Raw genomic sequence first — 17,565 nt, 5'->3', positions numbered from 1 at the left:
GCCAGAGTGCAGACAATTTTTGACTCACTCTCGTGTATCAGTATTCTCACTCTTGCCTCCTTTTCTGGCTGAAAGCAGTAGTCTGTGTACATTTATGTACTAATACACAGAAAGCTATCTCAAAGTTCCACCCCAGTCCCCAATAGTGAGGAAAGAGGGATATTTGGCTGGCTAATGGATCAAGGAGTTCTTTAAAAATAATTATAATTTTTTTAAGATGCAATCAGAGTCCATGCTTGCTGGGTATAATGTAAAAAAGCACCACTCCCTCTACCACATCCATGCTCCACGGGTAACCACATAGGTGTCAGACACTGTATTACTAGTTTCTTCTGAAACTGTCAAGTTAATACAAGAGCGTCCACAAGGAGGAATGGTACTCACCTTCTCCCCATATTGAACCCATCTGTCATAGCTATTCCTCCAATACCAAATCCATTTTGTGGCAAAGAGAGAACCGGCTGGCACTGTGACAGATGAAGGCGTGCAGAGACGTCGGATGGGGCTACAGTCATAGGTCATCTTCTGGAAGTTGATTTTATGATTTCCAATAGAACTGCCGAGAGGGAAAAGTTTAGTGTTAACAAAATGTTTCACTGAAACAAAACGCCTCTGTTTTCTATACTCTGGTCTTCCCTAATGAAAGGACAGGATTAAAACTTGAAAACTGAAAGGGAACTTTGAATTTCCTTTATATAACTTTCAGTCTCACACATGAAAGAAAAAGCTGAAATACAGAGAGTAACGTAACCTGCCTACCCCAAGTATTTAATGGTGTCACAAAATGTGTTCTTCCCTCAAAAAAAAATCCAAAGATAACTGTGCCCACAAAAAACAACTGATTGGCTCAGTGTTAGAAAGTCAGATAGAAACACAGTAGGTCAGTTTTTTTCAATTATTATTATGTAAATAGTTATCGAAGTGTGGTCTGAGACCTATTCAGGGAGTCAGCAAGGTCAAAGTTATTTTCATAATATTAAGACATTATCCGTCTTTTTCACTTTCATACCCTCACAGGTGCACAATAGAGTTTTCCAGAGGCTACATGATGTTTCATTTCACAATAAAGAAATCTGCAAAAATATAGAACAATTTCGTTCTTCATGTTATATATGCATATATAGCATATACAATTATATATGCATATGACTATATACAATTATCTAAAACTGTTATGTTAATATGAATGAGTTTAGTATTGTTATTTTTAATGTATCAGTAAATATTTAATTTCTCAGTTGTGATTTTTAATATGGTAAGTATCAATAGCTATAATTCACATAAACAGAAGCTCTTTGGGATCCTCAATAAATTTTAAGACCATATAGGGCTCCTGAGACCAAAAAGTTTCACAGTTACTGCTCTATGAAACATCTCCTAGATCAGTGATGTTCAACCAGGAGCGATTTTGCGACCCAGGGAACATTTGACAATGTCAAAAGACACTTCTGTTGATCGCGACTGGAATACAGTGGGTTAGAGGCCAGGAATGATGTTAAACTGCCCCCACAAAACAAACAGTTATCTGGTCCCAAAAGTCAACAGTGCTAAGGTTGAGAAACCCTGCTTCAGATTTACCTGGGGGGGAAATACACCTAGAAACAAAACAGCTGACGCCACCCTCTAGTGGCAAAATGCAGCAACACAGAATCTCCACCAAAAATTCACTAAATTTGCAGACAATGACACATCTGTATTTTTCCCCCCAAAGAATTTCCTTATAAAACAGGATGCAAGGGGGACTTCCCTGGTGGCGTGCAGTGGTTAAGACTGTGTGATCCCAACGCAGGGGGCCCAGGTTCGATCCCTGGTCAGGGAACTAGATCCTACACATATGCCGCAACTAACAGTATGCATGCCGCAACTAACAGTATGCATGCCGCAACTAAGGAGCCCGAGAGCTGCAACTAAGAAGCCTGCCTGCCACAACTTAAGACCCGGCACAACCAAATAAATATTAAAACAAACGAACAAACAGGATGCAGCTTATAAATATGGTCATGGGTAGTATCACCCTTATCAGCCCTAATAGAAACATAAGGTAGCCTCTTAGAAACCTCCAGGATAGAGAAAATAGTAAACATAGAGGAAGGTATAAAATGCTAAAGTGTACAACAAAATCCTGCCCTAGAACTACATGAAATGACTCAAATCATTTTCTCAAACTATGAAATTGAGCCAAAGGCTTTTCTGAGCTCACCATTTAGTACTTGTAATAGTCCTATGATAAGCTGATAGAAATACAAACCAACCAACGCATTTTGTTGTGCTGCAGGACACGCTGACAAATATTAACTAAACAAATATTTGTGTCCCTGTTTATTTCACCAGAGTTAGCAAATATCCCCAGAGTCCCTCGTATTAGCCAGGCTCGGAGTGACATCACACCTGCCCCACTTACGTATTTTTCTTCATTAACTCAGCAGGCATTTGCCATTTTTATCTCAAGAATCAACCTGAGTGCGATCCTGAAGGAAGATTCCTTTTTCTTCTTCCCATAAGCATAGCACTCGGCTTTCCTTTGATGATGTTGTGCATTTCACAAGCCAGACCAGCCACCAACTTACGTGCAGATTTTGAGGTCACAGAAGTCCTTCTCAATCTCCTCCATGAGCGGCAGGTCTATCCAGGTGTTTGCAGTTAATATCTGCCACCGGTAGGGCAGGTGGAAGTGATCTTTGTTGCAGCTCTCTACAAAGACAGTAAGGAGGTCTAAGCAATTCGGCCAAGTTCACTGCTGACTCTCCCCAGCGAGCCCTGCCTTTCCCACCCTGCCAGTCCTGCAGGCACATCTCCCAGCTACGCCTGTGCTCATGCTGGCCCTACCTGCATTGCCCCAATTTCCAGGTTCCATTATTCTCCATGGAGACTCAGCAGAAAACAAAATTCTCCACTCCCCAAAAAGCCAAGTTACCCACATGGAAACCTGAGGTCACTATAAATTTACAATCACCCTTTCTGTGCCCCCCATGTGGATTTATTGAGAAAAACTGCTCTCCAGCAGAGGCAACTGCTTATGTGTTTCCTTGAAGCCCTGGCCTAAAATTCATCTCTTTCAGAAGAATTCTCTCACTAATCTCATGCTCTTCTGATCTGACTTGTATTTTGTACTCCCTCAGCCAGTGCTCCGGACTCAGTTTGTGCATTATTTATGTATTTACTACTTATTTTATGCAGTTTTCTAATTTGTGGATGTTTTATTTGTTTTTACTTGTTTGTTTGTTTGTTTTTGGCCACACCTCAGGGATTGTGGGATCTTAGTTCCCCAAACAGGGATTGAACCCGGGCCCATGGCAGTGAGAGCGTGGAGTCCTAACCACTGGACTGCCAGGGAATTCTCAAATTTGTGGATATTTTGATTCCCCACCTTAACAACAAACTCATTGAAGAAAGGCCTGTATCACTGTTTAGCTTACACCTCCCTTGCTTCACTGGCAGAAGGCTGGGAATGCAAAAGACAGCCATTCAATGAATGCTTGCTAAAGAATGAATAATGTTAGACAGAAGCCCATATACAGGAGTACAGAACACAGTTCCATTTTTCACAATTTGTATTATATTTAAATCATTTTGAAATGTCTAAAAGATGTGTGACTAAAACAAAAAGAGGCAGACAGATGTCACAGGGAAATTCAGAGTGGCAATGCCTGGGATTTGGCTGATTCAAAAGTATAACCTTCCTCGCACCCATTAGAATGGCTGCTATAACCAACCAAACAAACAAAAACGAATTAACAAGTGTTGGCAAGGATGTGGAGAAAAGGGAACCTTTGTGCATTGCTGGTGAAAATATAAAATGATACAGCTACTATGGAAAACTATGTGGCAGTTCTGCAAAAACTTCAGCATAGATTTACCATATAATCCATTAACTCCACTTCTGGGTACATACCCAAAAGAACTGAAAGCAAGGTCTCAAACAGATACTTGTACACCTGTGTTCATAATGTTGAGCATTATACACAATAGCCAAAAAGGTAGAAGCAACTCAAGTGTTCATCAGTGGATGAATGGATAAACAAAATGTGCCCGAATACAATGGAACAGTATTCCGCCTTAAAAAGGAAGGAATTTCTCACAATGGCTACAACATGGATGAACCTCGAGGACATTATACTAAGTGAAATAAGCCAGTGTCAGAAACTAAGACAAACACGGTGTGAGTTCATTCATATGAGGGAGGTAGAGAAGTCATACTTATATATAGAAACGAAAATGGCAGCTGCCAGGGGCTTCCCTGCCAGAAGGGGGAAATGAGGAGTTGTTGTTTAATGGGTACAGAGTTTCGGTTTTACAAGATGAAGAGTTCTACAGATTGGTTGCACACGTAATGAACACTCCTGACTGTACACTTAAAAAGATAGTTAAATGGTAAAAGCTACATTAGGTGTATTTTACCATCATTAAAAAGAAAATTTTCTAAAGTTGAAGATTTTTGACTTGGAGAACACAGAGCAGAATCTCCTCTTCAGACACAAGGCAAATGAGTCTAAGACCGCTAGGTAATCAAGCAAATGAATCAGACAGGATGCCTAAGCCTGGGGCAGAGGTATGAAAGGGAAAGAGTGGTGTAAAAGTGAGAGGGCAGCACCGTGTTCCAAGCAGTCCCATGGGAAACATTTCTGCACGAAGCCTGGTGACAGGGACAGTGAACGGGTGTGGCTCATCGACTGGAATGACACACAAGTCATTGGCCGTGTGGAGCACGGGTCCCTTTGTACACATGTGAGGGGTGACCAGAGCCCATGGCCCAGAAGTGAGGCAATGCCTAAACCATGACAGGACACGAACTTTGAAAATGTGTCTGCTAGGATACTTTTGTTTGCTTTTAGTGCATGAAAAGATGGGTCCCTGATTAAGTGTAAGTGTTCACCTAAAACTGAGCTGTAAAAGGAGAAAGTATCATATCATGCAGTGGTGAAGTGGGTGGTTTAGGATCAAAACCCAGAACCTAGAGGTGACTTGAAGTTTAAAGAAGATGCATGTGAGATTCTTAGCACTGCACTTGACCCAAAGTAAAAAGTAAACGTTAGCCGTATTACTGCTAAAATTTCTGCTTCCAGAAAGTCCTTAAGTTACTCACTAAGTTGACAACCCTTATACAGATGGTCGAGACAAATTTCGTTTGAGCCATGTTCATCCTTCGTAGAAGATGTGGTACTCGCAACGTCAGATACAGAATCTACAAAATAAAAGAGGATGCACGTATGCTGATTCTAATATTTAAACCAAAAATCAAGATATCTGGTCTTACAGTGGGGAAGAATATCTGAAATGGGGCCCACGTTCAAGAAAATTCTTATGATTCATGTACTGCTCGTGAGAGCCTACACGTGAAAGCACACATGAACATCAGGATCACCTGAGAGTTATGTTTATTTCTTAAACCACAGTTGAACTATTCCTGTTCTCCATAAATGTAGCAACTTACTCTATACAGTTCTAAGGTTGGTCCTTCCGTCTTCATATGTCAATCTCCTCATCACTACCACTTCTTAACCAAAACCCTCTTTGCCCTTTAATACTGCTAAAGAACATCCAAAGAGAAACCACAAACCGTAGCTGCTCTGCTCTAGACACGAGACATGGGGCCGCTCTTTGTCCCTAAATGACTCATGCACAGCCCCGCCTGGAGTCCTCCTTGTAATCTCACTGGCAGGGGTAACAGAGATTTGAGCGGAGTTCTGACCAGGGGTTCCCTAGGCTGCAGTTCTGTTGCTTAAGGAAGGTGAAAAATGAGGGACCTTGGGCAGAGTGAGTGCTGCCTGTGCGCAGGCAGTGGTCTCCCCACGTGTGGGCAGGACCTGGCTTGTCAGCTCTGACTTCCAGAGCCTAACACATCTTTCTCCCCTCTGACCGCCGACGTGAAGCCAAAACCAGTGGTACCAGTTTTACCTACATCGGTAGTTTCATCCACCACTTTCCTAGAGCCGCTGGTGGCACTGTGGACAGACTGACTAGCCCAGAACGTCTCCTCTGTGTGTTTACCGTTAGCAAAGGCCGCGGCCCCATCACCGTCAGCTGTCATCCTGCCAGCGGTCTGCAGGTGACTGCGAGTCGTTCCGGAGTCCTGATGCCTAGGTAGTGATTTTTCTCTCTGTCTACTGGTTGTGGTTTTGTAATTTAACGATCTCGTAGAAGTGCTATCTGTGGCCACACTATCGACATTATTGTTGAAAAGCAGGACATGCCGGCTGTCTTGATTCCCACTTCTGCCCTCCGGGTTCACACCGTCCGAGGAAAGGCCGGCCGTGCTCTTTCTGGTGGTGATGGTTTCAGGTGTTGGTGGAGAACCGAGAGGAGAGAAGGAGACAGCCTGACTGGGAGGAAACAACCTCTCTCTACCGGTGTCTTGCTCCTTCTGCCAGGAGGCGGGCATCTTCCACTGGGAAGCTGGTGTCGACTCAAAAGTGAAGTAAGAACTGCTGTGATTCCCGCAGAAAAGGCCCCCTGGACCGCCATTCTCTGAAAACCTCTGGCTTCCTCCCCCATGTCCGATCCTTCCAAGACTGGCAGCTGCGGACGAGGCTGAGGAGGGCGGAGGGCGCTCCTGAGTTCCCAGATGCGTGAGCTTGCGGGCGAGATCCTCCACGGGCCCGGCATCCGGGGGGGACGCGCGGGCGGCGGGAACTGGGCTGGAGGAGCAGGACCTCTGGGCAGAAGCCGAAGCAGACGGAGGAAACTCCCCGCTGCCCCGGTCCCTGCTCTTGCTTCTGCCTCTGTGCGCCCCGTCTCTACGATGTGCAGGAGGTCCTGGGAAAGAAAACCCAAACAACGAGAGTCAGTGTCAACACGGCTGACTTCGGACCCCTGTTCCGCCTCAGCTCTTCCAGATTTGCCATCCACGTTCTATCAAATTGCTTCTGTGTGAAAATCTCGAGAAGGTGGTTACCACGAGGGAGGAATTCTGCCATCCTTTCAGCCCAGCAGAAAACACCACCTAGGGCCTAGGATAAAGGTCGAACGCACCCTGGCTCTTCTTCTTCTTGTGAATCCTCTAGTTCAAGTCAACATTCACCACGAGGGTGAATGGAGAGAAAGACGAGTGCACATCAGGGAGGAGTTCCCCAAAATCGTTTAGACTTTGCCCATATGGTGACACAGGTGTGCCTAAGTTAAGGAGTCACAATACTTAAAACAACAACAAAGAAACAATAAAAGTCTGATTTCACTGAAGCTTGAGAGTTTTCCAGGGTTGTTCATCTAGCCCCCAAATTCCCACACTTAAGTGAGCAATGATAAAAAAAAAAATTGGCCTCTAGAATTTTCTCTAGAAACATGGTAAGTCACACCCCCGGGAAGCAGAGAGGAGGGAGGGAGGGAGCATGTGTGTTCGTGAGTGTGTGCAACGTGTGCTGTGCCTGTGTGTGATGTTTATATGCAGGGTGTGTTGTGCTGGTGTGTGCATGCATGTGTGGTATACATGTGAGGGGTGTGGGGGGGGGGGGCGTTGCATGCATGGTGTGTGACGTGTGTCCATTGGTGAGATGTACATGTGTGGTGTATGTGGCATGCATGAGTGTGACGTGTGCTCGGGTGGTGTGAATGCGTGTGTGTTTGTGTGGTGTGTGCCTGTGTGACGTGTGTCCTGTGTATGTGTGCAGCAACAAAGACCCAACACAGCCATAAATAAATAATAAACAAATCTTTAAAAACAAAAACAAAACAAACAAAAAAACTGAAAGCATGGTTTCAAAGAGATATTTGTACACTCATGTTCACAGCAGCATAATTCACAACAGCCAAAAGGTAAAAGCAACCCAAGTGCCCATCAACAGATGAATGGATGAACAAAATGTGGTATGCCCATTCAGAGAAATTGCATTCAGCCTTAAAATGGAAGGAAAGTCTCACACAGGCTACACCATGAATGAATCTTAAGGACATTATGCCAAGGGAATTCCCCAGTGACCCAGTAATTAGGACTCCGTGCTTTCACTGCCAAGGGCCGGGGTTCAATCCCTGGTCAGGGAAGTAAGATCCCACAAGCTACACAGCATGGCCAAGAAAAAAAAAAGACATTATGCCAAGTGAAACCAGTCACAAAAAGACAAATACTGTGTGACTCCACTTACATGAGTTCCCTAGAGTAGTCGAATTCATAGAAACAGAAATTAGAATGGTGGTTGACGGCGGGCTCCAGGAGAGGAGAGAATGAGCAGTTGTTTAATGGGTACAGAGTTTCAGTTCTGCAAGATGAAGAACGTTCTGGAGACTGGCTGCACAACAATGTGAATGGGCTTAATGCCACTGAGCACTTAAAAACAGTTAAGATGGTAAATTTTACGTTATGTGTATTTTTACCACAACTGAAAAAAAATTATACCTATATATATTCTCTTTTTTAAAAGGAAGGAAATTCTAGCTTGCTATAACATGGACTGGATGAACCTTGAAGACATGGTAAGTGAAATAAGTCACTCACAAAAAGACAAATACTGTATGATTCCACGTCTATGAAGGTGCTAGAGTCGTCAAATTCATAGAGACGGAAAGTAGAATGGTAGTTGTCAGGGGCTGGAGGGAGGAGAAAAAGGGTTACTGTTTATTGGGTACAGAGTTAGAGTTTGAGTTTGAGAAGATGACAAAGTTCTGGAGGTGGATGGTGGTGATGCTTGTACAACGATGTGAACATAATGCCACTGAACTGTACACTTAAAAATGATTTAAATGGCCAATTTTATGTTACATTCTACCAAATTTTAAAAATAAAAATAAAATTTTTTTCAATTTTATTTAATTTATTTTTTTGGCCACACCATGCGGCATGCCAGAACTTAGCTCCCTGCCCAGGGATTGAACCCATGCCCCAGGATTGAACCCATGCCCCCTGCACTAGAAGCACAGAGTCCTAATCCCTTGACCACCAGGGAAGTCCCAAAAATAAACAAATTTTAAAAGAACAGTACTGAGGACTGTAAATTAAATTGTATATAGTGTTGCATTAATACTAAATGTCCTGTGTCAGTTGTATCGTGGTTATGTAAGAGAACGGCCTTGTTTAGTGGAGGCACATGCTGATATATTTAGGTGTGACGTCTCCTCATGACCGAATACCTCAAATGCTTTAACTACAAAGATGTGACGTGTGTGTGAGCATCTAGATGTCCACATACATGGAGAGAAAGCAATAAAACAATGATGACAAAATGTTAACACCTGGCCCATCTTTTAAAGTTTTATTATTTTCCTCTTTAAAAAAGTGTTATTGGACTTCCTAGATGGCACAGTGGTTAAGAATCCGCCTGCAAATGCAGGGGACACAGGTTCGAGCCCTGCTCCGGGAAGATCTCACATGCCGCAGAGCAACTAAGTCCATGTGCCACAACTATTGAGCCTGCGCTCTAGAACCTGTGAGCCACAACTATTGAGCCCATGTGCTGCGACTACTGAAGCCCACGAGCCTAGAGCCTGTGCTCGGCAACAAGAGAAGCCACCTCAATGAGGAGCCTGCGCACTGCAATGAAGAGTAGCCCCCCACTCGCTGCAACTAGAGAAAGCCTGTGTGCAGCAACCAAGACCCAACACAGCCAATAAAATAAATAAATAGATAGATAGATAAATTTTTTTTTAAATGTGTTATCAATTGGCCTTTAGAAAAATGATAAACATTTAAAAAAATCTGATGTGGGGGGAGACAGTGCTTAGCATGAGAATCAAATTACAAAATCATACATATACTATGATCATAATTACTTAAAAATTGTGTATGCATATGGACAACATCTGAAAGGGAAAATAGAGTTTTATGTGATGAGGTAGAGTGAGTATAGGTAGTTTCTCTCTCTCTGCGATTTCTGTTTATTTCCATTTGTTCTATTAATTAAAAAGTAGACTGCGTTTACCTCTCCAGCCAGAGGGTTTCTTGCGGCGGTGCCTGTTGTCACAGATGTCCTGGATGTTCTGGACCACGCTCGGGCTCAGCCCATGCTCCCTCATGATGGCCAGGACCTTTCTGTCCATCAGGTTATGGGACCGGAAGCAGTTGGCATAACCACAATTCCCTCGGGTAAAGTGTTCACAGATGTGGAGCCTTTCACACGGTGGCTGCTGGTTACAAATCTGTCTTCCACCCTCTCCCTTATAATTTTTGCATATCTACAGAAGAAGAAAACAAGAGCTGGAGATGAAACATGTTTCTCTATGTGCCACACATTAAGGAAAGTTTATATAAAAACTGTGGCTGTAGTGACCTACATGGGAACAGAATCTGAGAAAGAGTGGATATGTGTATGTGTATCCCTGATTCACTTTGCTGTACAGCAGAAACTAACGCAACATTGTAAATCAACTATATCTCAATAAAAATTAATAAAATAAATAAAAAATAAAAATGCTTCTCTTCTTACTTCTGATTTAAAAAAAATCGGAAGCAAGCAGAGAAATATAAAAGGAAAAAAATGCATGTGTAGTCCACAATCTTTGATGAGTTATGTTCCATCAATGACTTATTTGGGGCAGTAGAGGCCTACAAACTAACTGAAAGAAACTTGAATTTGACTAACCTCCTTTGAAAGAATTAACATAAGATGGCCAGCTATAGACAGAACCAAACAGGACCCAAAGAGAACCCTACATTATAAAGGAAACCCAAAGAGGAAGGCCCATCTTTGGATATCAACTCATTCTTCAATTAAAAGACATGTGGGGGGGACTTGGTCCAGTGGTTAAGACTCTGTGTGGGGAGTGAAGTAAGCCAGAAAAGGAAAAACAAATACCATATGCTAATTCATATATATGGAATCTAAAAAAATGGTACGGATGAACCCAGTGACAGGGCAAGAATAAAGATGCAGATGTAGAGAACGGACTTGAGGACACAGGGTGGGGGGCGAAGGGGAAGCTGGGATGAAGTGAGACAGTAGCATTGACATATACACACTAACAAATGTAAAACAGATAGCTAGTGGGAAGCTGCTGAATAACACAGGGAGATCAACTTGATGACTGGTGATGACTTAGAGGGGTGGGACAGGAAGTGTGGGAAGGAGTCTCGGGAGGGAGGGTATATGGGGATATATGTATAAGTACAGCTGATTCACTTCGTTGTACAGCAGAAACTGGCACAACAGTGTAAAGCAATTATACTCTAATAAAGAGCTTAAAAAAAAAAAAGACTCTGGGTGGGTTCAGTCCCTGGTTGGGAAACTTAAGATTCCCGTATGCCTCGCAGTGCGGCCAAAAAAAAAAAAAATGTGGGGTCTTCCCTGGTGACTCGCAGTGGTCAAGACTCTGTGATCCCAATGCAGGGGCCCAGGTTCGCCTCCATGTGGGAACTAGATCCCACATGCATGCCACAACTAAGGGGCCTGTGTGCCTCAACTAAAGAGCTGGCATGTTGCAACTAAGGAGCCACAACGAAGACCTAGCACAACCAAATTAATTAATTAATTAATTAATTAAAAAAATAATAAAAGGACATGCGGGTCCTACGTACAACTGCTGTGAGTCTAGAATCTAGTCTCAGGTAGGCAGAATGTGGCAGTTTTTCAAAAGATCAACTGAAGAAGGTAATTTTTATATTCTTACGTAAATAGGTATATCTACATATCTAGTTCTGCAGAGATCTAGTTTTTACTGAAAGGAGAGCAGAAGAAACACTGTCACTGAGGCCAGACCAGATGATACGGGACTAGAAGATGCTGGTTGAAGTCTGCAGCCCTGGAAGCAGCTACATGTGACCTCACATCTGAATTACTTGCTTGCTCCTAGCCTCTCTTTCCTTTGCAGTAAAGAAGGGAAATATTTGCTCTCCTCACCTAACCAAGTTGTTGAGCAGATTAAATAATAAAATACATAGTGTGTTGTGCAAAATATAAAATGTGATGCAAATGTCTGAATCATTACACGAAGAAGCTTGAGGATGAAAACGTTTGTAAGTTGTTTCAACAGACTCTGAGCAAACCAGGTCAACATGGGCCACTGTGATGTATCCAGGTGGCAAAGACATGGATTCAGACTCTAACAACCATGATTTAGCCATATAAACAACTTCTAAACCTGATGCAAATAGATATCATTGCAATAGAACCTATTAACCAGATTCAAGACTCTAGACCAACAGTTCTCAAAGTGTGGTCCCTGGACTAGTGGCATTAGCTCCTACTAGAAACTTACAAGAAATACAAAATCTCAGGCCCTTCCCCATATCTACAGTCAGAAGAGCCAAGAGGTGGGGCCCAGCAAATCTGGGTTTGACAAACTTTCCAGCTGATTCTGACACACACTGAAGCTTGAGAACCAGTGTCCTAGAGGCTCAAGTAAAACAAGAATAATTAGCAACTTCACAAATGATACTGTGGTTAATATTCCTAATACTATGCTAATGTTTTAAGTAAGAATGTTCCTGTTGGAACAAATGAAATGATTTCTTCCTTTTAATAAATACATTTCAATTACACAAGTTTACATACCAGGAAGTCAGATTTACCTGATGCTTTTATGTACTCACAGGTCAAGGCAAAGTGTAAGTGTGTGAGCGTTTTAAGTTTTCGAGGGCAGGCCGTGTGTCTTGTCTACTGCTGCCTTCAGGATTTAACTCAGTACCTACCCTTGCAGGCACTCCTCAGTGTTAGTTGAATGAATGCAAAACAATACGTAAAGTGAGACCCAGAAGGATGAAATGCCATGTCCAAGATCACACAGGTAGTTAGTGGCAGAGTCAGGCCTTTGAGAGACATGGAAGGACAATCCTTGACCAGCTATCCCTGGAACTAGCTGAACTCTGGCTACCCACTCCTGCTAAAACCTTGAAAATATTCCACCCTACTCCAAGTTAAAACACTACTTCAGAGACTACTCTTGCCCAGAATTTTCAAATACAGACTTATGTTATCAATGCTCTGGTCGATTTTCCACTACAGGAAATAGATCCTCAGACCTCTGGTTCAGGAAACAGTACAGTCTGCTAGTCTGTGATCCTACCCCTGACAAGTGGTAAATGGCAGTTAAGTTATTGGCTAAAAATAAACTTCAAGCACAAGCCTTCCAACCACACCCACTAATCATGGGTACCAAATTCTTAAAAGGGAGGCTCAGGTGACACTTCAGACTCTCTGTGTGATAAAGGATGACAACAGCTTTTTCTGACATGGACCCTCCCAGTGCTTTTTGTCAATGGGCTTTTCTGGGGTTCGTCAGCAGCAGCACCTTCTAGTAGGATCTTCCCTAGAGAAAGGAAGAGCTGCCACTTCCCTAATTCTCTAGGGACACGATAGAGAAAGTCCTTGGTGATTTTGGAGAACAGAAGCAGAGAGCAGACTTGATGAGTCATCTTTCCAAACCTCCAAGTTTAACACTAAAGTAAGGTCAGACCCCGGGCAATAGTCACAAGACTTCACCTGTCGCTATCGCTTCACATGAAAGGAAAAGGAGGGCGTGCCTCTGCTAGTCAAAGGGACCTTTAACGAGCTGATGTGTAAGGCATTTCCCCCATGCTGGCAGCCAGGAGGGACTGGGCTGGCACACAGGCCATGGGCCATAGAGATCCCAAGACAAGCCCACTCTAAACCTTGGGCTCCTGGAAAGAGAGAGAGAAATCCAAGTACCTAAATGAAAGAATGCCTGGGGAAATGGTTATATATGCTTCCCCCACTCTCCCTCTCTGAAGACATTTTTACAGAGTACCTTGCATTCCTGTCTCTCCTGAGCTTAGTCATCAACTCAAAATCACCCCTCATGTCCTAAGTTTTCTAAGTCCTCAGGGAAACACACTGAGCTTAGTCAAAGGATGTTTAACCCTCTAGATGTCCCTAATAGCTTGTCATACATAAATAAACATAAAATCTTATCATATTTAAAAGCACATCTGAATTTCAACCTTGCTTATCTTAATCTAGGTCCCTTTCACCCACTCCACTTTAGTCTTCCATTATGTTTCTGTGCCTTTCTTTCAGTGTGAGGCTAACTTCTCTAGAAGAATTTTTCCCAGGTCAGATACCATTTTTTAAACAGCATCCTCTGATTTTCAAGTCAATATACCTGTGTGGATGAGACTGTAAATTATCTGCCATTGTCCTTATCTTTCTTCTAATAATAGAAGCTTCCAAGTTTTAGCTGGACACCTAGTTACCCAGCCAGAAACTACACTTCCCAGCCTCCCTTCTACCTGAGTGTGATCATATAAGTTCTGGTGAATGAGAGCAGATGCACTAGACAAGGTCCAAGTTGCATCCTTTAAAAAAGGAAGTGGCTTGCCTTTCATTTACTCCCTCCCTACATTCCTGTTGGTTAGAAAATGATGACATGGAGAAGAGCCTCCTTGTACTTGGAGGAGGAAGTCACATGTTAGAACAGAGATTATCTACTGGTCCAGTAATAGAACTGATAGAGTATATGTAAGTTAACAAGGCTGACCTACTGGACTGAGTCCCTCCATGACATCGTGGAATCCAACTGCCTAACCATCAGACTACCTATCTGCCTACATCTGGGCAAGACCAAAAGAAAGTAAACTATTTCTGTAAAGGATCAAATAGTCAATATTTTAGGCTTTTCAGGCTATTCAGTCTCTGTTGCAAACACTCAACTCGCTCTTGTATGAGAAAGTGGCAACAGACAATATATAAATGAGTGGGTATGGCTGTGTTCCAATTAAACTACAAAAACAGTTTTTAGCAGGTGGGATTTGGCCCATGGACTATGGTATATAATGACCCAGATCTAGACTGTCAAGTGATAGGGAAACAAAGTAATATTTTAGTTGAATCACTGCACTTTAAAGTCTCTTTGTTACAGTAACTTAGCCTGAACCAATATACCCTGTCACCTTCCAAAACCTTCCCTGAAAGCCCACCTCTTCTAGGAGGTCATTCAGATGTAAGGCATCAATTAGTCCTACTGCTATTTCTTCAGATCACACTGACTCACACAGGGTTCCCTCGCAGCCTAGCGGAGGAAGCATTCCTGACTCAAATTCTTGTAAAACTTCAAATAGGAAGGAAATTGTTGGAACCTCTCAAATAACTCAGCAATAACCACCTGTCGACCACCACCTGCAGGCTCTGGTGCTCAGTTTTCTCTGCTCCCATTCCAACACACCTGTGATACCACATGGCCAATGGCACTCTCCCTGCTTCTCAAACTAAGGAATTAGAACTTACCTCCGGCATAAAAAAAGGGTCATTTTGGAGAAGGAGCACCGCTAATTCATCTTTGTTCAGCCCAGAGAGTGCATGATTTTTCAGGACACTGAAGTTATCTTCTGAGAGAACATCGTGAGAATATTTGCATAAGTTCCTGTAAAAAAAATGACAATGGTCAGTGTTTCTACTTCACAGAAAGTAAAGAAAAAGCAATCATTCAGGGAACTTTCAATGAAAACCAATGCCCATATCCTTTAGTAACTATTTCAGGTTCTGCTTCAACAGTACACTTTAAAAATATAAATTGATGAAACATCTAGAAGGGAAAAAGGGATAGGAGGATTTCTTTTCACAAATTATACAGATGTATACTTCAAATTATCACAATACTTCTTTAGACAATATCTCCTCCAGTGTATATTAATAATGTAAGATGAGGGAAAAAATGGCAGAGAAACTGAAACCAATTTAGTGGAAATGACTGCCCATTGAGAGACAAAGAATAATTAGGACACATCTATGGACTGACAATAAAATCAATGGGAAAAGAGAATTCCATTGATCAAACTAAGCTAGACGAAACAGTTCCTTGTTTTATCTCTTCTAAGCCTTACAGACCAACACATACCTGTGTGATTTGTGACTACAAAGGAATGGAACAAGCTCATAATTGTATATTTCAAACAATTCTACAAAGAAAGAGTTAAAAATCTCCTTCACTTTAAGACTAATGATTTAGGTCTGACAGAACTTTCTATGATGACAGAATTGTTCTAGAATCTGAGCTCCCTAAGATGTAAGCCATACACGACTAATGAACACTTGAAATATAGGTAATGAGACTTAGGAAGGACTTCCCTGGTGGCGCAGTGGTTAAGAATCCGCCTGCCAATGCAGGGGACACGGATTCAATCCCTGATCTGGGAAGATCCCACATACTGCAGAGCAACTGAGCCCATGTGCCACAACTACTGAAGCCCACATGCCTAGAGCCTGTGCTCCACAAAAAGAGAAGCCACCACAATGAGAAGCCCATGCACCACAACAAAGAGTAGCCCCCACTCACTGCAACTAGAGAAAGCCCGTGTGTAGCAACGAAGACCCAATGCAGCCAAAAAATAAAATGACATAACATAAAATAAAATTTATGTAAAAAGTTCTCTCTCATTTCCTAAATATTAAAGAAGAATCAGTTGCTTCTATTATTTTTTGTCTGTCACTAGTAAACAGAAATGCAAATGACTGCAAAATTATCTTATTGAAGTTGACATTTTTTTAACGTAAACATCTATATAAAAGTTATTCTCTAAGAATTAATCTTTAAAAGTCACTATTCAGTAGTGACTTTTAATAGTCACACACTATTCACGCTGTCTGTGTGTAAGGCATTTCTGAAACCCTCTGGAATTGCCTTCAGATCTAGCTGTGGAACCTCATGAGAAAAATCAGGATTGACAACCATGGCAGCCACCGCCCGAGCCCTTAAAACCCAGCCAGCTCTCCCATGCACCCTGCTTCATGCCGAAGTCAAGGGCAGCTGGTCAGGCTCTGGCGGCAGCCTGCAGCTTAGCCATTTTCTCAGGCGTGCTCTCTCCTGGCTTTTTCCACCAGCAGTCTTGGCTTTTAGTGTGTTTCTGGCACTCCTTGACAAAGCTGACCTAAGCTCTCTGCTTGCTCTTGGGGTTTGTGATTTCAGATAACTGCTCCCCAATAGCCCCCACCACCCAGAGTCCTCAGCGCCTGGGCTAAGACTCCACCTCATCCCTCCCCCAAGCACCACGGGAGGGGGGATCTGTGAAGAGAGTCTACAGCAGGAAGGGACCCAGTCTCGAGCCCAAAGCAGAAAGCCCCTCCATTATAGCTTTACCAGGTATGTGTGAGCCTCACTACCTCACAAGGCGTGTCACTCCACTGGGCATTGCCATTAATGACCCTCTTGATATGCAGCAGAAAATGGCCTCGTTGAAACACCCCACCACTAGGCAGATTCTACCCTCTGGCTCGGAGAATATCTGACAACTGGTAGTCGGGAGGCATTAAGACCCCTTCTTCCCTTTGAGCTCCAGTCCAGACATTATGATCACAAAGCCAAGACCATGGTACCTCTCTGGTGGCCAGATTAGGGTCATAGATGAGGACCCAGCCACTCTCCAGGTCCCAGCAAGATACAGCATCGGTCATATCTGTCCTGTGTCTGCTCAGTCCTAGCCAAGAAGCAGTGGAGCACTTCCAAGGTCCTGGAAGTCAACATTTCCTCTAAACAACTAAAGGCAGTAAGGCAAGCCCAACAAGAACCCCTCGGCCTGGAGCCCTGAGTGTCCAGGCTTTCCCAGCCCATCCAAGACACTCATGCCTGCAGAAAGAGCCTGCCCAACACATGCTGTGCTGGCTGGGTCCTTGACTCTGCCCGTCTGAGGGCCCAGATCACTCTTCATTTCTCATCGCCATCCTCAGGCAAACGGCTTGTTTCTCTAGTTTCTAT

At 43.1% G+C, this 17,565-nt stretch overlaps 1 protein-coding gene across 1 annotated transcript in view; it reads right to left on the bottom strand.

The window, feature by feature from the left end:
- Positions 1–17,565, bottom strand: part of ZC3HAV1 (zinc finger CCCH-type containing, antiviral 1) — a 56,195-nt gene that overhangs the window by 25,776 nt on the left and 12,854 nt on the right. The window contains exons 2-7 of the mRNA XM_057731378.1: positions 15,102–15,237; positions 9,846–10,098; positions 5,989–6,753; positions 5,084–5,182; positions 2,568–2,691; positions 385–556 (exon numbers count right to left, since the gene is read on the bottom strand). Coding sequence (XP_057587361.1) covers positions 385–556; positions 2,568–2,691; positions 5,084–5,182; positions 5,989–6,753; positions 9,846–10,098; positions 15,102–15,237 — 1,549 coding nt within the window. The remainder of the gene's footprint in view (positions 1–384; positions 557–2,567; positions 2,692–5,083; positions 5,183–5,988; positions 6,754–9,845; positions 10,099–15,101; positions 15,238–17,565) is intronic.

The sequence above is a fragment of the Hippopotamus amphibius genome, chromosome 4, assembly GCF_030028045.1.
Source record: "Hippopotamus amphibius kiboko isolate mHipAmp2 chromosome 4, mHipAmp2.hap2, whole genome shotgun sequence".
NCBI classification, from domain to species: Eukaryota; Metazoa; Chordata; class Mammalia; order Artiodactyla; family Hippopotamidae; genus Hippopotamus; species Hippopotamus amphibius.
Note: the sequence above shows the minus strand (reverse complement) of the source record. Positions and strands in the feature narration are given on the sequence as shown.